Below are 25,435 nucleotides of genomic sequence, written 5' to 3' on the forward strand. Positions count from 1 at the left end.
TGAAGACATGCAGCGCACCGTAAAATTAGGAAATGATTGTCCATGCTGGGCTTCTTCTCTATGGACCGTTCCATGTTAAATACTAAACAACGGAGCTGTCACGTGGACTTTCACTGACGTTTCAAAACGTTCTCAAATACAATATATCGCTCCTGAATAAAAGTTGTTCGTTTTAAACTGTAATTCAAAACACAGCTAGTTTAAATCTGCCAATGAGGAAACAACACACGCAGTGCTGCCTCGGCGCGGCCCACCCCCCGTGCAGCTGTCGAGTGGTAGCGGTCCGGCAGGAGACAGGCTGACTGCCATTTTACACTGGAGCTGCTACATGTCCAAAGTGATACCACACAACTTACTCATCTTTACACAAGTCAACGTGTTTGTTTTAAGCAGACGTGCAGTGTGGACAGCGGCACACTGTGGCCACGCATCCACTGCGACCTCTTGTTTTCACCACACCAGCCAATTTAACAGTGGCGTGAAATAACCACGGGTAAGTTGCTGGTCATACCAAGTTGTCAAACGCGATCCTAGCATGAAGCTAACGTCACCATAACAGACCCACAGCGCTGTAGCTCAGTAAGCACTTGTTGTGTTGGTCAGTTGGCTTGTCAAGGCTTCACGTAGACACCAGTCCGATGGTCTGCACCTCAGTCGGAAACGTGACAGTAATACGTTTATGCTAAATGCGACATGACACAGTTGCTCTGTCTTGAACAAGTCAGCTATGTGTGTGATCCTGGTGCTTTTAACCTGTAGTGTCACCTCTTCTGGGTTTTGCTCCAACGCCTTGGACAGGATTGAAATTGCCTGACAACGTGGGTTTAATAAACATATGTACACATACTGTATATGAGTCAGTCCTATAGAGGAGGGTTTGCCCGTGATGTCATCTAACGCCAAAGTCTCCGCTGTCACTCCTCCCACAGTCAGGATCTGTCATCTGGGCTCACATGAACAATCCGTGCTACACCACAGTGCTAAAATGCTGCAGTTCACTAACCTTTGAAAACACTCATGGCTGGTGTTATGTCCTACTGCCACAGTCCAAAGAGAAATGTAGTTATAAAGGGTCTGTGGATCTGATGTTTGCCAGGCACTGCTATCTGTATGGAGCATGTCATTAAAAAAGAAGTCTAGTCATGATGGTTAAATATAGGCTAAGGAATGCATTACAAAGGTTTGTGTGCGTGTGTGCACTTTTTTTGTCACATCTTTAGGACCCTTTCCAGTATAAACACTGACCTTGTCACGACCAGTAGTCCTCATCTGGACTAAGGCCTGGTCCTAATCAGGACCTGGCCAGGCTTAAGATGTGAATTGTGGGTAGGCTAAGGTTAGGGTTTCAGCGGTTCGTCCACTAACCAGATGTACAGTGGTTCGATCCCTAGCTCCTTCATTCCGCATGCCGCTGTCTCTTTGGGCAAGACACTGAACCCTAAATTGCAGTGTATGTGTGATTTGTGATAGAGAAAGTTTCGCACCACTGTATGAATGTGTGAGTTAATGGCTAAACGCTGTCAGTGGTCATCAAGACTAGAAAAGCATGATTTAAACACAGATCATTTACCAATTAACTTTTCATTCTTAAGACTAGGGATGGGTTTAGGGTTAGGAATGTAAACGTAAATCCCTTTGAGCTAACAATAATGCTTTTTGGATATATGACAGCAATAAACTCTGAGAAATTAAGATGATGAGACTACAGCTAAGGGACATTTTAAACTCCCGGCCTTAGCATAGAGCATACTTATAGATTTGGGTGATTATATCACCGTGAATTGCACAACTGTTCAATTAGTGTTCATCGATGTCACATGTTGGTTTGACTCTGGACAGATGTGTCTAACGGTATTTGTCCAGCATCTTCTATCATTGATGTTGGGTCGAGATTGATAGCAGTGTCGTTTTACATTCATGCATTATCATTGTGATGATTTCACACTGTCAACTACCTATACATCATTGTTTGTTGTTTTTTTTTGTTCATCCTAGAAGCAACTGCTTATTCTTCTTGGACATTGCTGTTTCAATACTTTTACAGACATCTGCAACTTTCATATGATAATTTTTCCAGTTACAATTTAAATCTGACTAGTCATAATCCAAATTCAAGAATTCTTAAATTCACCTACGTTTAAGAATTAAGTTTAAACTAGTTATTATGGTGTTGATATCATGAACATCCAACATTGTCCTGGTTGGATGTCACGGTATGTTCCTGTTTTTGAAGAAAACATGACCACCCTGTCTGTTTCACTTTAGCTTGGGCAACTGATTCATGTATTCAGTGTTAAATGTGTCAACTCAGTTTATTATTTGTTGTGTGTATTTTTGTTGTGTATTTATTTGTTTTGTGTTTTTGTTTTGTGTGTGTGGATCTGGATCTGGTGTGTTGTGGTGATCTGGTCCTGTGTGTGTGTGTGTGTGTGTGTGTGTGTGTGTGTGTGTGTGTGTGTGTGTGTGTGTGTGTGTGTGTGTGTGTGTGTGTGTGTGTGTGTGTGTGTGTGTGTGTGTGTGTGTGTGTGTGTGTGTCTGTCTGTGTGTGTGTGTCTGTGTGTGTTGGAAGTAGTAGCACAAGGCCCTGGATGGATAGTCTGGACCCTGAAACCCTCTATGTGTCCCCAGAGCAGGCTGGACAACTCCCCCTTCCAACCTTGGAAGTCTCCGACGTGGCACTGGTGGGGTAAGGAGATTCTGTCCACTCTACAATGACAACAGAGGGTTGTAAAACATTTGCCAGTAACCCTCTGCCACACCATATATATAGTTATATATGTAGTTATTGTGGGAGTAGCCAAATTTAATTGAGTAACACAACAATATGTGTGTTCTTCACGTAGTGGATTTGAATTCTGCAGCATTATCCCCCATATGTTCTAAAACACAGAACAACCTTGCATCACTTTTCTCAGCACCTTGAGTGAGAGCCTTTAGGATCATCTGCAGACTTTCTCCGCCTGGCCTCCTAGTAGAAATCCGTAGAAAGTCAGGAGGATTCGATGTGTGAACACTAGAGATGCGTGGATTGACACTGACGACATCTGAATCAGCACATATGCTCCGGCTGCTGCATCCGGCTGCTCCACTTTTCGCCTGAGTAACGCAGAGGATTTGTTGCTGTTGTGAACGTGCCTGTGCAGAGAACCTGCGTTGTGCATGTGTGTAAGGCAAACTGCGGATAAACTCCGTAGCCAATTCTCTGGATTTTACCCTCAGGTCATGTCTGAAAACAGGTACACTACTATGATAATACAGCTTTGGTCATCAAAAGTCCACCCATTAGTTTATGTATTGCAGTATATATTAAGCTGTCTTAAACAATTCATGAAATCTAATATTTTTGTCAGACACCAAAAAATCTTAAACAGCAGTAAGAGATTATGTTCAGGAAACAACAGCCTCAGATACTGTAGGCAGATACTGTAGTCCAGTGTTATATTACATACATTCCTGGAGTTTATCACACTTTATAAGTGTGTACGTGCGTGTTAGTTTGTGTGTGCAGTGTGTGGTGCACAAAAACCAAAGCCAGTGTCATTTGACATTGTTTTTACACACACAAATCACACACCAACCAGTGCAGCCTGTAGGACAACAGGGCAAACACAGCCCCTCTCAGGCCGGAACCTAATTGTTAGCCACTGTTGTGCCTAGTCCGGGGATTAGCTACTGGCTGGGGAGTACTATTCACTCCCTCTTTCATTCCCTCTGCCCACTGGGCCTTATCACCATCAATCTGACACCCTGTTTATCTGATGCTGCAGCCAGATCTGCTGGGCTTGGAGAAATGTTCACAAAGGCCATGGATCATCAGCACTTTGATTGTGGGACCCCAAATGGCCATTACTCGCTCTGGCCCCAGTGATCCCACCAGTGCTCTGTCTCCATGATCCCCATGCTGTGGTTAGTCCCAGTCGCAGAACCTGGAAAGCCAACCTGAAGTCCTGTCACTTTGTGTGTGTTTTGTCATTTATACTCTTCGTTCATCTCACACAAAAGTGCTTCTTCAGCTGGTGGACAGGTTCTCCATGTGGATTGGTTTGTTGCGGCACAGTTTTTCTCTCTGCCTTTTTTGCTCTGTTGGCTGCCTTACAACACCAGTAACCAGGGAGTTACCAGCAAGTGTAGGATCTGGAGTTTACCACCACCATCTGATTACTGCGACAAGTTAGCTTCATTGTGTTAAAGAAGAAGAAAGAAGAGCAAACAGACTTTACCGTCATGGCTTCTTTTAAGCTGGATTTTCTCCCCGAGATGATGGTGGACCATTGCTCTTTGAATTCTAGTCCTGTGTAAGTAACTCGCACTGCCCAGCTTTGTAAGTCCTATATGTGTAGTAGCCTTGTCTTGTGTTTCTGCGAATCATCTGGAAAGGACCGGTCTTTATTGTGATTTAATTTATAATCAGTGATGATCATAAGTAGATTTGTTGCAGCGTGTCTATGTGAAAATAGTTATGAGAATGAGAAATATCCCTTTTTAGCAATTTGTATTCTCTTTTCAGTTTTGTCATACTCAAATTTTCCTGATGTGAATCTAGACTTAACACATTTAATATTTATTTTATTCTCTTTGTTTTGTCTTTTCCAAGTAGTTCTAACATTCTGTTCAATCCTTAAAGTCTGTAAGCCAAATGGACATTCTCTGCATTCAAAGTTTTGCAAACATGTTGATATCAACAGTTTTCTGTACAATCAGCTGCTAACAGTTAAGGTTCTTTGTGTGTCCATTGGTTAGAAGAAATCAATCAAAATTTTAGTTCAATGCTGTAGTTGAAATTTTGTATCTACTAGAAGGTGATGTGGTGTATTAATAGACACCTTGCTTTGAGGTCAGATATTGTTTTTGACTGATTTTAATTCCAGTTCAGAATCTGGTGATATATCTGCAAATTACTTGTGCAAGAAACAACATGCAGCTGTTGACATGTATTTCTGAGCTTAATATGTTTCTGTAGGTCTCAGCCTCTCCCACTTAATTCATCATTATCCCAATTTCCAGATTTTTTGTGAAAAATTTGATGTTTCATCTATGCATTTTGAAAGGAAAATGACCCCTCAAATCGAGAACTCTGATGTCCCATCACATTTAAACGAGAGGCGAACTACTTTAATACCTCTCTATTTTTAACAGATACCCTTTCACCAATAACTGTTTGATATATCTTATTTTGATTATCCATTTAATGTTATTCTAAAGCTACGTATGAAATCATTTACAAAATGCCCTCTTAGATGATGTCGCAAAACAAACAAGGCAAAGTTGTGTGTGTCATGAAAAGCAAGGGCTTTTTAAATCTCTTTTTTTTCATATGCAAACATGTACACACATCCTCTCGAATTTTTCTTACGTAATTTGCCAAAAAAAGGATTTGCATCATGTCATTTTTGACAGATTTATTATATTAATTTAAATTTAAGACTTTAATTAATAATCACAATTTAGATATGATAGATGTTTACTCTGACTATACATTTTCTTGTAACATAATGCCATGTCATAGTTATCACGTCATCATGATGTAAATTTATACCATATGATAATGAATGATTGGTTAATTTGAATAAGCTGTGGAGGCTGTTATTCTCTTACTTTATAGTTACATCACGATTGAGTCAGTCTTACCCTTTAATCATCAACTATTTTGTCAATTTATATAGGCTTTAGGTTGTGTCTAAAGCCCTATAAGAGGCGGAGCTCCTGGAAAAGTAGTTTTTCTAAATTTTTGGACTTTATTGTGTTTGCTTTTTGACATTACAGCATTGTTTTCCATTTCTTATCTCAGCTCTGGTGGCCCAACCATAATGTCCAACTCTTGCTCGCTCTCTCCTTCTCTCTCCCACACAGCCCACATTGAATTGTCAGACTGACCATCCGTGGCACTGAAATCCACAGAAATCCCACCTGTGCTGTTTTGCAGTTTGTTCAATGCAGGAATTTGTAAACTTGTTTTTAAAAGTTTTTGCTGTGCAGGTTCAATCAACTAGCCTAGAGTTTTCAGCTTAAGACCTGGCCTATTTGTATTGGTGCAAGTTTGGGTTAGGTGGAGAGATGAGAAAGAGACTAGGAACAGCTATTCTGTTATATTCAGTCACTGTCACACTTGTTTTCATGGTGGTACTAGTAATAATAGTGACACAAGGAGAGAGTTTTATTCTGGATTGACTTGCCTTGCATAGGCTTGTCTTGCCTTTTTAATTGATTTTAGTAGTTGGAGAAATGTAATCTTTTTATACTTTCGTCAGTACTTAAAGTTACAAGAATTGCAGTAGTGTAACAAATGCATGGACTCGTTTTTCAGCTTAATTTTGAGATGGGATTTTGTTGGTGCAGATATCTGGTGCAGATATGAGAAGGCTGTCCTAGAGATTTGTTTTATGTGCGAGTCCACGGACCTGGACAAGAATGTCTTTAAAGTTGCCTTCAGTAAACTGAGGAACAAGAAAGTGAAAACTGAGTAGAGGCTGACTTTTGCAGTAGAGCAGTGATCTCATCTCACCTCAAACCCCTTGAAATAATCCAAGTAATGTAAGCTTTTTGGAACAACCGTCAAAGTTCCCTGACTTAAACATAATAAAGTAATTATCTGCAAGGAAAAAACTGTGTAAATGAAAACCAGCGATTGGTTACAAGGTGTTTGCAAACTGTGATATCTGCCAAAGGTTCTTTCCAACATTTAACAAATAACAATACAGAATAGCAGTAACATTTGAAGCAATCTGCTGTCCCTTAAAAAATATACAAAACAGGTAATTTCCCTTGGGTGGTCAAGCTATCCACCCATTTATTAGCTATAGGGCTTATTCTTTGATGGTCTGGTAAGGTCAGCTAGAGCCAATGCCAGCAGACATTGTTTGAGAGGTGGAGTAAACTAGACTGACTGGTGACTGGTGACTTGTGATCAGCCAGTTAACCACTTCTCTCATACAGTCTTCTAGACTTCAATAATAAATGTTGCCCATCATGTTGGAGTTGGGTTGTTAAATATTTGTATCAACACTACATATTTTACAGATTCTTTTCTGGCATTTTTGATGGACAAAATACAGAGTAAGGGGACAACATTCAGAATAGAACATGGGTGGTCTGGATTCAAACCTAGGTCACTGTAGTTAGGACTAAGACTTGCACGCGTAACTAGGTGTTGCTCCCATAGTCATTCTAATATATATATTTTTTTTGTCAAAGATGAGATAGATAGGTCTGGGGTGGGTAAAACACTGGCAAAACAAGGGCTTTATAAATGCCCTAAGCAGTGGGTCTCTGGTTCAACACCCAGCAATACTTTTGACCTCATCTCACTCCCCTACACTCTCTCATACCTGTCTCTTTCTAATAAAGTCACGACGAGTATATTCAAAAAGACATTGGTGTTATAATAGAAGAATCTGCTTATCAATCTAAAAATAGCCTTTATTGTTCTCTTTACATTCATGCTTCTATAATATAAAACATATTGGTTATTGTATTATCAGTTGTCTTAATCATCCCTTAAATCTCTGCATCTCGAATTACATCACACAAGTAAAAGTGGTGTAGTATAGTAGTAGTCGTGCTGTGACCGTTGATTGATATCTGACCCTTGGCTTTGTCCATCTGTGTGATATTTTGGTTGCCAAGTTGATAGAACTGTCTTAACTGTGTCATTGCCCTCATACAAGCTTTGTTTGCACTTTTATCAGTGTTTAAAAGTTGCTGAATCACATTTTATGATCTCATGTGACAGTTAACAACATGAATATTTAGACTGCATAAGATTTGAATCGATGCAATCATAAAACAGCTCCACCACACAGTTTTTATCATGAAGTCAATGAACTGCATTCAGTCCTCTTACACAGTAAATGTGCTGGCAAAACCCAACTACTATAATATATTTTTTGGGTGGACCAGCCTCCGTCTAGGATACAATCCTTTTGCTGTTTCAAAATGAACTGGTATGGACAGATTCTATTATCACACCCTTAAGCAACTGAACATTGCAAAGAAGCAAGTAGCAACAATTTAGTTGACTTGTTGGAGCTACTTTCTGAAGAAGAGACTAGGCAGTATTGGCCTGTGAGCAAGAGGTGCAATGGATACTTAAATCACCCCTCTACTATGAAGTCTGTGTGATGTCAGACTGAGCTAACGTGTGAATTGTTGTAAATGAGTAAGTGATCATGTTATCAACATTTTTTTTTAATAATTTCTCCACCTTGCTCTACCGAGGCACCAACACTTGGCTAAATGGAATAAGAGATCCTCTCGACTTCACACATGTAAAATGCCTAAAATATGTTTTTTAATTTAGATGTTTCAGAAGTTTCTCAGTTAGTGGAGATTTTTATTATACATATATAGCTGAAATTATAGCACAGCTGTCTCATATGAATTTGTCAGATGATTTCACAATTATATAATCACGATGTTGACGGCAGAGGAGTAGCAGGGAAATGATGTGACTGCTGGTTAACATGTTGTCTTAATACACTGTGTGTCAGTCACTATCTTATACTTGTATTGTTGTCTGAGAGCAGAAACCCCTCTGTAAGTGGGCGGTATGCACACATCATGTAAAGAGACCTCGAATAATTAGTTAAAGTGTATATTGCAGATTCACACACAGTCTGCTGCAGAAACGTTATTACCATAGATGTAATAGTGATATTGCAGCATATATCAATGGTGATATTGCAGCTCTACATGACTCTGCAGAGAGCTTTAACTTTAGAACAAAGGATTCAAGAATTGGAGTCATTAAGCGAAATGCAGTTCCAGCTGATGGCCAGCGGAGGAGAGGGTAAGAAGAAAAAAGAATGAAGACATTCTGTTTCAGGCGATAAAAGACTTTTTGCCAAAACTTTTAGGAGTTTATCTGTAGTTAAAAACTTTATTGTGACTGAGTTTTGAAGTTTGTGGAAGGCCGAGGATTTGGTTACTTAAAAGTTTCTGATTAAATGAGTTTGATCGATTTATTAAATCTGTACTTAACTAGGACACTCAGACACCTCTTATTTCCGCCAAGGCCCAACAGTCCCCTTAAATTCACTAGATCCAGATTTTTCATTATGAATATTCCTTTATGACATTTTAAATCAAGATCAATAAACATGTATAAAAAAAGCCTTATCTCACAATGGAAAATAAATGGGAAAATATATTCTTGAATCCACCCTTTGATACGGATCCTCAACAACAAAAGTTTTTCCCTGACCCACATCCTTTCAAGTTTCAGGATAACATAAACAAACATATTAACAGACGAAAACATAACTTCCTTGGCAGAGGTATTTTTTTACTTTTTAAGTCATCACGTTATTATCTTAACTGGGTCATAACTAGAGCCTTATTCAGAATCCATATTGTATTATATATTATGTTGATGCTCAATATAAAAACAACGGTGAGCTGCAGTGAGTGTTCCTCTGTGTCAAGAAAAGAAGCAACAGGTTGTTCCAAGTTACCTGGATTTAAAAGCAAGACTCAAATTCACAGCTGCTGAAATTAAAATTGGTGTACCTGCTTGAAGAAAGGAGTTTGGTAACAGGAACGTCATCGATGGAATTTGTGCTAAGGAGCTGTCAAGTTAAGAAGTTAATTTAATGTCTGGTGTAACTAATTCGGACATTTGAGTGCACACATGTTCTGGATAACATTGAGAAAAAAAGGTAAATGTTCAGGGTTGCAGTGCATGTGTGAGAGCAGCTCTTCCTCTCTGTCACTCGCTGAATGGTGTAGAAGATGAGAGAGCTTTCTGTGCGCCGGCTTTTGACCAAATAGTACTACTCATTGAACTCCAGCAGGCTACTATATTACTTTATTCACACACACTAGGAGCTTAATGGGGACGCCCATGGGCTTTCTTAACATCTTCTTTGTTGTCTTTTATATTCTATGTCCCTGCATTTTCATCCTGAGATATTTGTTAGGGTTATTAATGAACGATCAAGTTATATAACCATTTGTCTCAGCTTGCTAATGTCACCTTTTGGTCAAGACAGTTGTTTGGGGTTATATTAGAGAGTGACATTGTTTGTCTGAAAAACACACTCACACCTGACCGACCAGTTGGAACTTTATTAAATTGAAGTAGGTAATAATAATGCAGTCTAATACAACAGCCTGAAATGAATCTTACCTTCATGAACATTATAATGTTCCGTCATTATGAATATTTTTTATGATCATTTCGGATTGTGTAGTTTTTCCTCCTGTTGAAATGTACTGCCAAGTACGGACAGGTATTTCTGCTGTTTATTCTACCATCACTAATGGCAGGAAAGGTACCTTCAATTTAAGGACTCATCATTTCCAAACTATAGTTTGTCTTTCCTCATGTTGTCTTCAGTGTTCAGTAAAATAAGTTGGTGATCTGAAACATTTAAACGGGACAAATAGGCAAAAATAGAAAAAACAATCAAATACATAAATAATTTTAAAAAAAATTATAAATAATTTTTCACACCACTGTATATGCTTCAAGACAACGCACCCATCTGTATTTGGTGCGCTGTTGTTATAAATGTGGAAAATCAGCATGTTTGTTTTAAGGCTCCATGTAATGCACTTATATTTTGTCTCTACAGCGGAAAGAAGATGAATGGGTCTCTGGACCACCCTGACCAACCAGATGTTGATGCGATTAAGATGTTTGTGGGACAGATTCCAAGGTCCTGGTCCGAGGAGCAGCTTCGTGAGCTGTTTGAGCCTTATGGAGCTGTCTATGAGATCAATGTTCTTCGAGACCGTAGCCAGAACCCGCCACAGAGCAAAGGTCAGCCTGTAGACACACACACAGACACATACAGAAGATAAAAGTGCAGTGTAGTCCTTATTTACATACCTTCCTTAATGGAGTCAGGTGTGTGACACTGGTGTAATCTTTATTGCTCTGCAGGCTGCTGTTTTATAACGTACTATAGCCGCAAATCAGCCTTGGAAGCACAGAATGCGCTGCACAACATGAAGATTCTCCCAGGGGTAAGTGACAACCTCCTCGTCCTCTTATCTTTCAACTAATGTTATTAGTATTTGTAATGTTTTTTTTGTAGAGTGGCAGGGTGGCGCAGTTGCTGTCTTCATGCGTCTGCGGGGATTAGGTTAAAGTGATAAGGCACACTGTGTGAACTATAATAATAACTGTCTTTGCGTCTGAACTCTGCCTCCCAGCACTGCATTCTAAGGGCATTTTCTGGATTTACAAGGAGAGACACTTTAATTGTAGACTCATATGAATACAGAGAATTCTACAAGGTTTAGAAACACGCTCCTAATGACATAAAGTATATTTCGCCCAGTGGTCTTCATAATACTGAAAGTAATGTAGACATTTTAACAGGTTTATTTTGGCCCATGTGAAGGAACTAAATTCAACATGAATGTTCTCATGGTCTTTGATGATAAAAGCTCAGGAACATTCAAGGTTTTTAGGGAGCGCAATGCACCCCCAACCAAGAGATTGGAAAACAAATTAGGATAAGCATCAAACCTGTACGTATTTAAAATAAATGGTCTTAATGTTTAAAGAAGTAATGGGTAGAAAGTCTAAAGATAGGACCCCTTTTACACACAATTAGCAAGAATATGAAGGTTTTTTAAAATGAGGGTAAACCCCCCTGTGCATAATGTTCAACTTCACAATGCACCTAAAAAAAAAAAAATGTTGTATAGCATCACAACTGAGCATCATCATACGACAGCTCTCCCTGCTACACCCTAACTATTTTCTCTTTTTTAAAAACTTCTGGACCTAGTAACATGGAAGGTAACATGGAGTGTTACTAGGTGCATTGCACAGTTGCGCATATTTCGGCACTGTGAAAACTAATCTGTTATTTTCATGCCTTGTTCAGATGCACCACCCAATCCAAATGAAGCCTGCTGACAGTGAGAAAAACAACGGTAAGTTTCTTTTTTTTTACTATCTACTACACTCTTTCTGTCATTGAAGTTTTATATGAACTCTGTTCATTCCTTTGCTAATGATACCCTATTAAAGCCTGTTGATTAAGTCATACTATTTTTCAGTATAATTAGTCAAATGAAACAGCTGAATTACTTCATTGCTGAAATGCTAGTTGTGTGAGTTGTGCTGGTTACCAGCCTGTGACTTGATGACTATAGATCTATGGGGTAGTTGTGACCACAGCTTTTCTGCCTCGGTCAGTTTATCATTGTGCAGAGTTTAACTCATGACTGAGTCACCCATACAGTATGTGGTGGTCTGAAATGGTAGGAAGATGCTGCTAAATGGAACAATGGACTGCTGTGCTTTCAGATAGGCTTGTAGCTGAGTTTAATGCAGTTCAGTGACATGGAGTGTAAGTTAACACAGATAAACAGGCAGCCAAACTCTTTTTACAAGTCACAGTGTGAGCAACCATACTCCTTTGTCAGTGTTCTGTGTGTCACACAAGATAGTGCTCCTCACTCCCCTGCATTCACTTTATTCGTTAACAATAAACACAGACACTTATCAGAAGTTATTAGGACCAAAACATTACTGAAGTTTACTTTGTGTCTGTTTGATTATCTCGAGAATTTCTGAGACACGTAATTAAGTCCAACATCTTGAAAGCACATGATTCACCTGCTTTACACAACACGAGACGTGACGTGCACAACCACTAATAAAAAACATCCTATGCGAAACTGCTCTGTATATTCTGATCTATCAGACATTGCTAATGTGAGGCTTCAGTAGTCTGTGAACTTCGGATTTTGTCCCCAACACTTAACACTAGCATCATATCACTGTAGGAAGGTATCTTATTCTTAATCTAAATGACCAGTATGAACAGGAGGAATCATTATAGCAAGGAAAAAACTGTTGCAATGGCTTTATGGTCACCTGATAATGATTTAAACATTGTTCTTTAATTTTGAAACTGTCCTTCATCAGCACAGTGCTCAGCTGTTGGAGGATATTATCATAAACTTAACTTGTGTCGCTTTAATGACAAAAGTTGAACAAGAGCCATAATTAAACAGACTATATGTATGTGTGTTGTAATGTGTTTGTTGTTGTGTGTGGGTTGAATACAGCGGTGGAAGACAGGAAGCTGTTTATTGGAATGATCTCTAAGAAGTGTAATGAGAACGACATCCGACTGATGTTCTCACCATACGGACAGATAGAGGAGTGCCGAATACTGCGAGGCCCTGATGGACTCAGTCGCGGTAAGACATAGTCTGCTGACAATGTGACATCAGTTAAAAAGCATAAGAATTTACAAAGGTCACTCATATTGATGTTCCTATAGATAATATCAGTCAAATCTACAACTCCTCAAAGCTTTACAGAGCTTCATGAGCTGCTTTCAGACATGCACTGGACTCCGCAGTTCCTCCGTATTTTCTCCAGAGGAGGTGCATGTGTGAACGCAAATGTCCGAGTGAGACGCTCCATAGTTTCTGTGGACTTTATCCGCCTGGCCTCCTAGTATAGAGTCCGTAGAAATCCAGGAGAAGTCAATGCGTGAACACAGCAGGGGATACCCATCTTGATTCACTGCGAGCGAGTGGGGGGTTGATGATGCTTCTAAAATGCGACATAAAAATGAAAGAAACAACAAAAAGAAAACATATGTCCCGGTGAAAAAGCAGCGTCACACAGGTAGAAGACACCGAAGATGTCAGAGAGTTTGTGGTGATAAGAGCCAACAACAGTGTCAGGCTGCATGATCACGTGATCTTGGCAGCAGAGGTAATATGTCACTTCCTGTCTCTGTCTGCTGCACCCGGTTGCTCCACCGCTCGCCTGAATTATGTGAAGGATTTGATTCCTTTTGTAAACCAGTATGTACAGAAAACATCCCACTGTGTTGTCCATGTGTGAGAGGCAGACTACTAAACTCTGTAATTCTCCTGATTTACCTGAAGGTCATGTCTGAAAGCGGCTTTAGAGAGCTGCAGCTCATTGTTTAGCTGCTTTGGTTTCCAAAAGTTTTTTTTTTTTCCAGCCCTCTGGTCCTAATTCACTGCTGGTTTAAAACACTGATATATTGAATTCATTGAATTTTCCTAAGAAATGTGCAAGACTCATGATCCACTGTATTTCTGTCTTTCAGGTTGTGCGTTTGTGACATTCACAGCAAGACAAATGGCACAGTCAGCCATCAAATCCATGCACCAGTCTCAGACCATGGAGGTAAACTTCAACCTCACACTTTGTGTACGTGCATTTGCGTGCATTTTGAAAAAGTTGTGCCGTACATGTATAAGACAATGATGAAGATGTCAGGAGAACCCTACCTCTGCCTGTTGGACCACCGCTCACCTGAACACTCTGGTGATTTCTGTATCGTTGTGAACTTGTCTGAGTTGAGAATCTCCTGCTGTGTTATGCATGTGTGATAAACAGACTCCGAGAAAGTCCTGACCCAATTCTCTGGACATCCTCCTATGTCTGAAGATGGCTCAAGTGCTTTCAAACATTTTTTATTATGTTTTTCGGTTGTCTGTCCCCTTCTCGTAAGCACGATATCTCATCACCGCATTAAGGGAATTTCCTTAAATGTAGTGCAAATACTCACTTGGACTCGAGGATAAACTGTTTAGATTTTGGTGGTCAATGGTCAAAGTCATGGTTACAACACAAAGCAAAGTTTTTGCCTTGTGAAGCTGATATCTATGGAATGCCATCAAAGAATGATTTAGCATTTGGCAGAAACATCTACTTGGACTCAGGGATTAAATCACTTGATTTTGGTAGCCAAAGGTCAAGGTCACTGTGGCCTCAAAGTATGTTTTTCTTGAATGTTATACCTAAAGATCAGCTTGAGGGAATGTCACCCTTGTGAATGCGATATATATATATATTTAATTTAATTAAATTTGGTACAATTCACTGATTAGATTTCATTGGTCAAGGTCATATTGGCCTAAAAAACATTTTGGGCCTCTTGATTGTGATATCTCAATATTGCTTGAGGGAACTTCTTCAAGTTTTGATCAGTTATCACTTGGACTATAATATACAGTGGTTTTGCTTCAAAGGTCACGGTGACCTTATATGAATCTGGGGGAAAAAGTACTGTATGTCGAATTATGTACTGGACTGGTAGGCGGAGGCATACAGCTGCAGTGCAGTAATTCTAGTTACAGCATTTGATGGTTGAATCAGTATCAATTCATCAAACTGTCTTAATTAAAAATATTTCCTGTGTCTGTGTAGGGCTGCTCATCACCCATTGTGGTGAAGTTTGCAGACACTCAGAAGGACAAGGAGCAGAAGCGCATGGCCCAACAGCTGCAGCAACAGATGCAGCAACTCAGTGCTGCCTCCATGTGGGGGAACCTCACTGGGCTCAACAGCCTGGGGCCACAGTACCTAGCAGTGGGTGTATTTTAATCAGGCCTCATTCGTCAAATGACCAAAACAATTTCACCAGTTAAAATATTGCTGGCGCTAACATTTTTTCTCATATCTCCTCCTGGCATTAGATCTACTTACAGTTGCTGCAGCAGTCAGCCTCCACAGGGAATGCACTCAACAACCTGCACCCCGTTTCAGGTATACACAGTTGCAAAAACACACTATTCAATTTAAGTTCATGGTTTAAATATCTGAAAATTAGGGCTGCACGATATATGGACAATCTATCGTCATCGCGATGGACGTATCGCAAAAGACGATATACTGACTCGCTGCAGTTTAAAAGTTGATTTATTTGTCGCCTTTAATTAATGAGTTCAATCTTTATTCAGAGTAGTGCGTGCATTCATCAGCTTTCCCTCTCTGTCTCTCTCTCTCACACACACGCGCAAACATTGTGATCGGAGACATGTGTAAACTCAGTCTGAGTAAAAACTACACATTTTACAAAGCTAGTAAATGTATGGAGCTGAAGGAGCTGGCGTTGTGCTTGGTTTGACACAGTTTGGCGCAGTGCACAGCGCGAATGATAGACACAAGAGAATATGCAAATTACTGACAGAGCTGCTAAAAACTGTAAAAAAATACTTTTCAGGGTCACACACGTATGAAATGACCCCAAATTAACACTGTAGGTGGAATAAGTGGAGCTGTGCCTGGCTCACTGGTGTCTGCCCCGGATTTGTTGGCGCTGCGGCTGGGTTGTGCGCCGTCTCCCTGCTGTGGAGCTGTCCCTGATCTCTGCGTCCGTAGCCAGAGACTGCATATGTTTAGTTATCGCAAATCATACCGTCATCGCGATATTTAACTTCGTAATCGCATATGATATGACTTTGATTTTGATTTGATATGGCATGTTTTCCTAATATTGTGCAGCCCTAGTGAAAATGTTTTGTTAGCTGATTGATCATCTCAGCTGTGGCCAATGGATATAGAAGAGGTTTATGTCAAAGTGTCATAATAATCCCTCTAGATGCTGAGGGAAGTATCAATATGCAGTCTGATGCTTCAGAGCTCAACATGTCTGTATTAACAGTTTAAAAGTGGGCAGAGAAACGGGGTGGAGTCGAGAACTTAACTGTGTGTGTGTGTGTGTGTCTGATTGTCAGGTCTTAATGCCATACAGAACCTGGCTGCTTTAGCAGCAGCAGCAACTGCCACACAGGCCACGCCCACAGGCTCCAGCACCATGACAACATCTAGTAGCCCACTAAGTGCACTAACAAGCTCAGGTAACGAAAATTACAGTTATAGTACTGTTTCATTGTCAAGGCACATCCAGTAGGGCGTAGTGGTACCAATACCAGTTTCCATAAACCTCTAACAAATACAGTGGCAAAAACACAACAATCTGCATTTGTCTACAAATGTGACTATTTATTAGATGTAATCTAGAAGATCCACTGTAAAACATCTGTACATTAAACATCTGTACAGCTAGTTTATGACTAAACCATATCAAAAGCATCCAGGAGAAAAACAGTTGCTTATCAAACATTAACTCTCCAAACTTTAAGGTTTTTCAGTTGGGTATTCTATTTTTGCAGGTTTTGCAACGTTTGTAAAATTATGGAGTGTTATTCTCAGGTGTCTAATGCTTTCCTAATGTGTTTGTAAAAGCATTAATAGTAAATGTTTCCCCGAGCAGGCTCCTCTCCTACCTCCAGCAGCAACTCCTCAGTGAACCCTATGTCTTCTTTGGGTGCTCTGCAGTCTCTCGCTGCTGGTGCAGGAGCTGGCCTCAACATGGGCTCCCTGGCAGGTACTTTACAACAATCTGGACCTGTACATGTTGTCTGAACGAGATTAAAGAGACTTCCACTTGTTAATATAAATGTTACTGTGAGACTACAGGCTTCATATCAATCTTTGTGAGTCTTGTGAATTTGACAGCGATGTTGACCTATTTCTACTTATTGTCACGAAAGAAATCACATCAGAGTTGCTAGTATGAAAAGTAAATCATGTCACATTACAACTTGCTCCAAGTGCTTCTAATTTTGTTACAGCAACATGACAGTTAGTTCTAAGATTTGCATATATGAGGCTAACACACAGATGTAGGGTGAACATCATGCCTTGACTTAATTTGATTTGATTGCCCACTGTGTGCTACTATATACTATACTATAGGGTGTTAGACCACTTGATGTACTGAAACTAAATCCCAGTTATTGTGTATGTGCATGCTTTGACCATTGTGTGCAGACATTTCACTCTTGCCTGTTCTGTTTATTCGTTTTCTTGGTTGTGTTATTAAATTAGTGATGTTAAACATCATTCAGCATCTTGAAAAGTTTAGAATGTATGCTATAACTTTAGGCAGAAATGTAATAAGATCTGATCTTTTCACTCATTTCAATTCTCTTTTGTTGTAACTCTGGCACAGGCATGGCGGCACTAAATGGCAGCCTTGGCTCCGGAGGCCTGTCTAATGGCTCAGGAAGCACCATGGAGGCCCTGAGCCAGGCCTACTCAGGCATCCAGCAGTATGCTGCTGCTGCTGCCATCCCTAGTTTGTACAACCAGAGTCTGCTGCCCCAGCAAAGTGTGTCAGCTGCAGGTAGCCAGAAAGAAGGTGAGCTTTTTGGGCTGGAAGTAGGAAAGTGTTGATGTGGAGGGGGTAATAAATACAGATAAAGTTAGCAGAGATATTTTAAGCAAAGCAGGGGGAGAGCGGGGGGCATTTATCTTAACCTTTTTTAGGAGCACAAACTCTTGTTTGCCGAATTGCTGTGGGAGCATGTTTGAAAGTTTTTTTTCTTGAGAAAAAGTCACTCCGGTTATCATTCAAACTGACCAAACAAAAACAATAAAAGGGAGTCTTAGTTTTTGACTCAATATCCTAATTTGCCTGTTTTATTTATGACTGGCCTGCTCAATAACCAGCCACTTCCTGGTCAAAGAATTAAAGCTAACAGTATCAACAGGGTACAAGCATATTGTGTGACCCCTTACTCTTTTGAACGGTGGGAAATTCCAAAATGTTATTTGCTACATGGTTTAAAGAAGTCTTGCAGTCAGCTTGGTTGAGGTGTGTGTGCTGTGTGTTGATCTCACCTTCTGCTAAGGATTGTGTTTTGTTTTAAATCTGCTGCGTCAGCTAGCAACAGTCACAGTACCGGTAAGACGTCCCCACCTTCTCTCTGACATGACCTCAGATCATGAATTCAAGATCTTTAAAACAAGTTCAAGTCCGTAACAGACGGCTTGTCCTTGTTTGTATGTTCATGTTAGTTCTACTTCTCAGATACTCTCACTCCAGTTTTTTGATTGAATGTTTTCTCATATTCTGTTTGGAGTCATGTGGTAGAAAAAATGAATTATGAATGTGGAAATCTGTAAGCATATTTGTGAGAGAGAGGAAGAGAGCAGTGGGGGGGGGGACTAAAAAAGTAAGAGAAGAAGGGAAGGTGTCAACTCTCTTATTGTGTTTTTGGGCTGTCTTTAACTTTCCGTCTGTCCCTTTCTAATGAACGGGATATCTCTTGGAGGGAATTTCAGTACCTCTGAATGAGCCCATTAGATTCTAGTTTAGTGGTCAAATCATTAATTCTTTAATTATGACAAAATACACCTAATACTTTGAATTAATTTGCTTCAAAGTCTTCAGTTCTTATTTAATGAGTCTGAAAGACATGGATGGAAACTGCAGTCTGCCTGCGTACAAACCGTGAGGCAGTATTCTAGTTATGAATAATCTGTCTCTGATCTCGGATAACAAAACAAGAATGAAATGTGATCGTAGCCAATAAATATCATGTTGACCAGTAGTTATTACCAGGCTGGTGAGCTGCAGATAAAATAATGGAGTGATCAGAGGAAGTTTGGGGCAACGATATGTTGTCATCTGTAAGTACAGCAAACTTTTATTAAACCCTTCACATGGATTTCCACATCAATATTTTTTTCCATTAGCCTTCAGGATCTCCATATCATACAGCTGTTACGGCCTTTTTTTGTTTGATCATGACCATTATTGAAAGAGTTAGTTGAATTTATTGAGAAATAAACTGTTAAAATATCAGTATTTATTGTGTGTATGACTGGTAAAACACTCTCATTGATCGTCAGGACCAGAAGGCGCCAACCTCTTCATTTACCACCTGCCCCAGGAGTTTGGAGACCAGGATTTGCTCCAGATGTTTATGCCCTTTGGAAACGTCATCTCTGCTAAAGTCTTCATTGACAAACAGACAAACCTCAGCAAGTGCTTTGGTGAGTTCACATTAACATCTGTGCATAAGCCCTCCTTTGAGCAAAACATTTACTGAACCAGGATCTGATGGAGGACCTTGTTGTGCTCTGAGAGCCATTATATGTGGCAGATTAATAAGCAGCACTCCAAAACTTACTTTCCTGAACAGTATAGTCATTTTTTGCGCCAAATTCAATGTAATATTGCGTATTTCAACACTTTCCAACCAGTAGATGTGTTGAGAGTTGAATTTGTAGGAACAAAGGTGCATTTATCTACAAAAGAATATGGGTAATTCTTTCAGTGCCTGTTGTCCACTGCTCCCCTATACTGTATTAAAATCGTGCCTCTAACATTGTGCCAGTCTGTACCATCCAGATAGCAATATGATTTTCTTAAGATCGGTATTTCCAATTGTTAAGCCTTTATTTTCATGCTTTAGTGTTATTGGCTAAGCTTAAGAGCTATGAAGTCAGCGATGTGACTGGAAGGTATTTATTTATCACCACACTCGTATTTATATTTAATAATTTCACCCGGCCCCTCATCCCTTTGTGCTGCTGCACATACATGAAAAATAGAATCTTTATCGAATGTTGTCGTTGAATTGATATCTTTACATTCAACAAACTTCAAGTCCCACATGTTTTGCCTACACGTTTATGCATTGATCAGCCTAAGACTGTTCCTTTCAGTGCAAGTTAGGAGTGACAAATTCCATAGTCCTTGTTCAGTTTGACCGTAGCTAATGTGTGAGTTAGTGTAATTTGAATGGATATCAGCCCCGTCCATTATTAGCTTTTTCATTGTAGCAAGAACAATGGGAAAGAGGTTTCAAGCACTTGTGAATAAAAGGGCATTGGTTTCACTGTCTTAAAGTCTTGTTATTGTTTGTGTTTCTCCTTCAGGCTTTGTGAGCTATGACAACCCGGTTTCATCACAGGCAGCCATCCAGTCAATGAATGGTTTCCAGATCGGTATGAAGAGGTTGAAGGTGCAGCTGAAGCGGTCAAAGAATGACAGCAAGCCCTACTGATGGTGCTGAGGCACTGCAGACTTAGTTAGGCAGGGTGTTGTTATGGTAAGTGGAGTATGAATAGCCAAGACTGGTCCACAGAAACTTGTCTGTGCATTACAGTGTGGTGTCTGCTGCGCTGCCTCTCCTGGTCGTTGTACCGTGTCCAGGCAAAGACACACATGAAGCTACATGCAAGAGATTTTGGGCTAGACTGGATTCTTCCTGTGTTCTGTTGTGGTTTATGCACTTTGTTTTCATTTTAACAAATGAGAGAAACAGGTGTATTTTAATTTAAGTTGAAATGTTATCAGTTTGCTGTGGTATATAATAAATATATGAGTTGTTTGTTAGGATATGTTGCACTTTGACAGTCAGGTGCCAAACCCATGTGTTTTTTTACTTCCTGTTCCCCCTGCACTCCACCACCAGCCAGACTCAGCTTAAAGCTCCCTCACACAGGAGCTGCATCAGATTAGAAAACAGAAGTCATCACTTTTCTTTTACAAACCAAATGTGTGGTTTCCCTTCTGTATTAATCATCTGTATGATCTCTTAACATGGAAACCGTGTATGTGATCTACACCTAAATTAGTAGTGAGGTACAGAGGCTCAGACTGTTCTTAAGGAGGAGCTCCACTAACACATGCAGACATATGGACGCATTTGTCCTCAAGCAGTGTGTGTGCGCGTCTTTGGTATTGACAACATATCCTTTATCAGTGACTGCTGTGACAGTTGGGCTGTAAGCAGCCCGTTCTTGTTCTCTGGTGTTTCAACTGAGTTAAAATGATTGAGGTCAGGCTTACATCCTCCTGTAACCTCCCTGATAGAAGGAGAGAAGCTTGATGGCCTCTGTTAACAGTCAAATATATCTGAAGTGTCTGGCAGCTGTTGCATGGCTTACACTAATCAAGTAGCCTCAGGTAGTTGAGCACACGTTTGCGTTTCGGTTTTGTTGTGTATAATCATTGGCTGGAATTGACACAAATATTATACTTCTGTTCCCCAGTGTGTTTTCTTTTAGTTTACAACTTTTCTAATGCAGCTGATATTGCATGTGTGAGTATAATCTAACCCCAGCATGTTTTGGTGGTGCTCCTTCTGTGCTGCTGCACTCTGAGTGACTCAGATAAATATGAGTCTGTCTAATGGAGATTCAAAGCCTCAATGAAATACATTTTCTTGTTATAGTGTGGTTCTACTTTGAAATCAGGGGATTTTTTAAAGATTCATCGCACCCCCACCTACTGTCCTGCTAGTTAGCGGCTAGCTAATCTACAGAGGGCTACTTCACTTTGTCTCTCACTGGATCTCTTCTTTGATTGGAGAACTCATATAAATGTCAAATTACTCAAGACAAACATGTTAGACGCTTAGACTTCCATTAAATCATGTTTAAGTGCTTGTGTGTGCGTGCGTGCGTGCGTGCGTGTGTGTGTTTTTTTTAAAATAGAACTAGTTGGCAAGACAATTGTTGAGATGTATATTTAAACTATTTTGCCTTTTCTATTTTTATATAGGTTTTATACTTCCCCTGTGTGTTGGGGAACTATTTATTGCCTAAATTATTTATCTGAATAGAAATTATTTTGAAAGACAAATGTGAAGTCCAACAAACTCCACTTGATCTCCTGGTGTGTGTCCTTATTTTGCCTGTTCAGCGTTGTTTCCTTTTTGGTGATGTTTACTATGTCTCAGTGTGGCATGGACTGTGTGTGTAGGATCCATCAGTGCTGCTACAGACTTCATAGAACCCCTTCTCTGTCATACATGCCTCCATCTGAATAAATATTTGCCAAAAAATAACACAGGGAGCATAGTTTATTATATAAGTCCATTTTAACATGTACCTGTTGGTCCTGTCTTTCTATATACATATATAGCCATCCAATATGTGACATCAACACAGAAACAGCAATACTTGGCTGTTTCTCAAATGTAAGGACTAGTTTTAATCCAAGTCTCAGTCTTCTGCTGTGAGACGTTCAGAGAACATGTGATGGAGGTCTGACCAGGGCACTCAGTCACAAGGTAATTTATGTAAAAGCAGCTGCAGGTCACCACGTTGTGTGTAATGTTGTCCCGTTCACTTAATGTTGTGTTATTTTTGGGAGTTTCTTAGTATATTGTAAACTGTATAAACAGGATTCTTAATATTGCACAAAAATCATGATGATGTGTCAGGGTCGTCATATCTAATCTATCGCTGTGTTGTGCTTTACGACTTTTATTTATGCACCCCGAAGTATTAAACAAGTCCATAGTGGTCAATGCTGGGGTCATGGCATCATGACCCACTAGTCCATCACGTGAACTGGACCACTGAAAAAAAAATGTTGCAGGGTTGAAATAATGAAAGCTCGACAGGACCCCCATGATTTGTCAGGAAATGCTGCTTACATCATGATGAGTGCTGCAGATAAATGGATGTTACACTGATTGCACTGGTCGTGTGAATTGTAAGTTACCAATAACCTTAGTTCACCTTCTGTCTCTACTGTGTATGGTTAGAGCATCTCATCTTTAGAAGATGCTGCCTCTCCAGCAAGGATACAACCCCTGACCTGAGACTTTACTGCCTTAAAATGTTATGCACATGAGAGGTGCAGGAAAAATATACTTTTTAAATTTTTAAACCAAAGTCAAAAAGATTCAATTAAAAACCAAAACTCACAATGTGTCTCTCAATACTGTCCCTGCTCTATCCGTGGTTCTCAGCCTCCAAGTCCTCCAAGTGCTGAAGTGAAGTGTTAATCAAACAGGAGGAAAAAGTGTTTTTGTTTGAAACTATTTTCCACATTAGGAGGATTAGTGACTATTTGAGGTGTGTGTGTGTGTGTGTGTCTGTGTGTGTGTCTGTGTGTCTGTGTGTGTGTGTGTGTGTGTGTGTGTGTGTGTGTGTGTGTGTCTGTGTGTCTGTGTCTGTGTCTGTGTGTGTGTTCCTAAGCAGTATCAGTTCGTCGTAGCTGCTGTTGCCTATAAATGGAATATCACTGAATTTACGTTAATTGTGGCTAAAATTTATTTGAAGTCAGAAGTGGAGCAGGAGTCGAGCGACCATATTAGATTAGCTCTTTTAGATTCCGTATGCTTGACTGTAGCTGCTGATCCAGACCTCTGGATTTCTGCTGTGACCTGCATGTCGTCACAGATTCTGTGCTGTCATTTTATTTAGGCCGTCATATGTGTGTGTTTTGTGTTTTTGTTGTCAGTCCCCTCAGTCTCTGGTAACACGTGGTCCTCTTCACTCTGTCCCTGACACTGACTGTTGAGTGTTTAGACTGTAATCCACCCAACACAAAGATAAATCATTCTTGGTTTCTTTGTTTCTCTCTCTCCTGTCTGTGTTCCATTGCTGTTTAACCTAGGTTTGTCTCCCTGTTGTGTTTTTCTTTTTGTTTTTTCTAGATCTCTTCCTGTTTGCCCTAGCATGTTGATGTGGCGTCACAGTTCATCGTCCAGTCCTTGTGTTTCCTGCGCTTCTCTGATGCTTCAAATTTCACCTTTGACATTGATACCCAGGAGGTTTTGTTTTTGTGTTTCCTATATGTCCTCTTAGTTGTCAACAGGGGCACTAGAAAGACTGTCACTGAATATGTTTCAAAGTTACATTAGAGTTATTACAAGCAAATAAGAGAATCTATTTTTCTAGAAGTGACTGACACAACCACTAGACTTTTTTTCAAAATCTGTTTGACATGAGTCTGAGCTTTAACTTTGTTTAAATATTTTTTGTTATTGAGCAGTCCTCCCAGTGCCCCATTGTGTGTGTGTGTGTGTGTGTGTGTGTGTGTGTGTGTGTGTGTGTGTGTGTGTGTGTGTGTGTGTGTGTGTGTGTGTGTGTGTGTGTGTGTGTGTGTGTGTGTGTGTGTGTGTGTGTGTGTGTGTGTGTGTGTGTGTGTGTGTGTGTGTGTGTGTGTGTGTGTGTGTGAGAGACACTGACAGCAGCTTCCTTTTCCAGACGATTTGCGTGAGTTCATCTTTGGGAGTTCCCATTTGAGAAATGTTATGAGGAGGTAACATTTAATGTGAGTGTAAAAACAATAAAATACCTGTTTTTAAGTTTGAGCTTGTCCACTCACCACTGCAAGCACATGATGCATTTCTGCTCTTTCTTTTGTGGAGAATCAGACATCAAATCCACAGCGCAGAGACTTTTGTCAGGATACATTTAGGATTCATGTTTTTTTTAAATATATATATAATAATCTGCAATGGAATTCTTGGTAAAATGTGATCTAGTTTGTGTTAACTTAAAAATTATGAATAAACTGGTTCCAAATGTTTTGCACAATCACTATTTTCACACTTTTCTTTGACTTCATTGATAAGACAGAGCAGCAGTGCAGCTGCTTGGTGTGGCAGGAGAATCGTGTACAGCAGGTTTTACATGACATTTTACTCTGGCTGGAGGTCAAGTCTTGTGCCTGCAACATTAAATTGTTTTTTTGTACAGACATGCAGTGCTCACACACTCAATATGAAATACAGGCTCGTAATCTATGCTTTTGTGTATTCACTGTATGTTCTGTAATCCTGGGGCCCTACAGACTCATCTAGACTGCAGTCTGTCTGTGTTCCTGACCAGAGGACCAATGATGTGGCTTGTTCTCCCCGGCTTGAATATTTGCCAAAACTTTATTTTACAAGTACCATGGTTTCCTTCACATTCATAGAAGAAAACTGGACTCTAACTGTACATTTAGAAGGGCTCCAGCTAGGAAAAGTGTAGCTTGACACAAATTTAAGGAGAAATTGCTAGTGTTTTCACTCAGAGTCTCGGTAGTCTGAGAACAGCAAGTGAGCTTAGGATGCACAAAATGGAAAGAGTGTCTTCAGGGAACATTATGGTCAAAAA

At 40.0% G+C, this 25,435-nt stretch overlaps 1 protein-coding gene across 4 annotated transcripts; it reads left to right on the forward strand.

Moving 5' to 3' along the window:
• Positions 1 to 293: 293 nt before the first annotated feature.
• celf1 (cugbp, Elav-like family member 1) lies at positions 294 to 24,362 on the forward strand. Of its 4 annotated transcripts, none has more exons than XM_061067873.1 (15): positions 294 to 493; positions 2,570 to 2,686; positions 10,572 to 10,759; positions 10,883 to 10,965; positions 11,838 to 11,886; positions 13,030 to 13,164; positions 14,055 to 14,158; positions 15,161 to 15,322; positions 15,430 to 15,499; positions 16,471 to 16,593; positions 17,010 to 17,123; positions 17,751 to 17,939; positions 19,436 to 19,579; positions 20,468 to 20,640; positions 23,986 to 24,362. In XM_061067873.1, the coding sequence occupies exons 2-14, from the start codon at positions 2,589 to 2,591 to the stop codon at positions 20,593 to 20,595; spliced, it is 1,587 nt and encodes a 528-aa protein (XP_060923856.1). In that variant the 5' UTR covers positions 294 to 493; positions 2,570 to 2,588; the 3' UTR covers positions 20,596 to 20,640; positions 23,986 to 24,362. The 4 variants fall into 4 exon arrangements, with proteins under 4 accessions (XP_060923856.1, XP_060923860.1, XP_060923858.1 ...); XM_061067877.1 differs by having other exon boundaries at positions 14,055 to 14,134; XM_061067875.1 differs by having other exon boundaries at positions 2,573 to 2,686.
• Positions 24,363 to 25,435: the final 1,073 nt, after the last annotated feature.

Source organism: Limanda limanda, chromosome 3 (assembly GCF_963576545.1).
Source record: "Limanda limanda chromosome 3, fLimLim1.1, whole genome shotgun sequence".
Taxonomy (NCBI): domain Eukaryota; kingdom Metazoa; phylum Chordata; class Actinopteri; order Pleuronectiformes; family Pleuronectidae; genus Limanda; species Limanda limanda.

Bases quoted from the DNA above. Each gene is read 5' to 3' on its own strand.
- celf1 (XM_061067873.1), top strand. From the start codon at position 2,589: ATGGATAGTCTGGACCCTGAAACCCTCTATGTGTCCCCAGAGCAGGCT. The intron at 11,887-13,029 runs GTAAGTTTCTTT...GGTTGAATACAG, and splicing joins TGACAGTGAGAAAAACAACG to CGGTGGAAGACAGGAAGCTG. The intron at 16,594-17,009 runs GTAACGAAAATT...TTCCCCGAGCAG, and splicing joins AAGTGCACTAACAAGCTCAG to GCTCCTCTCCTACCTCCAGC.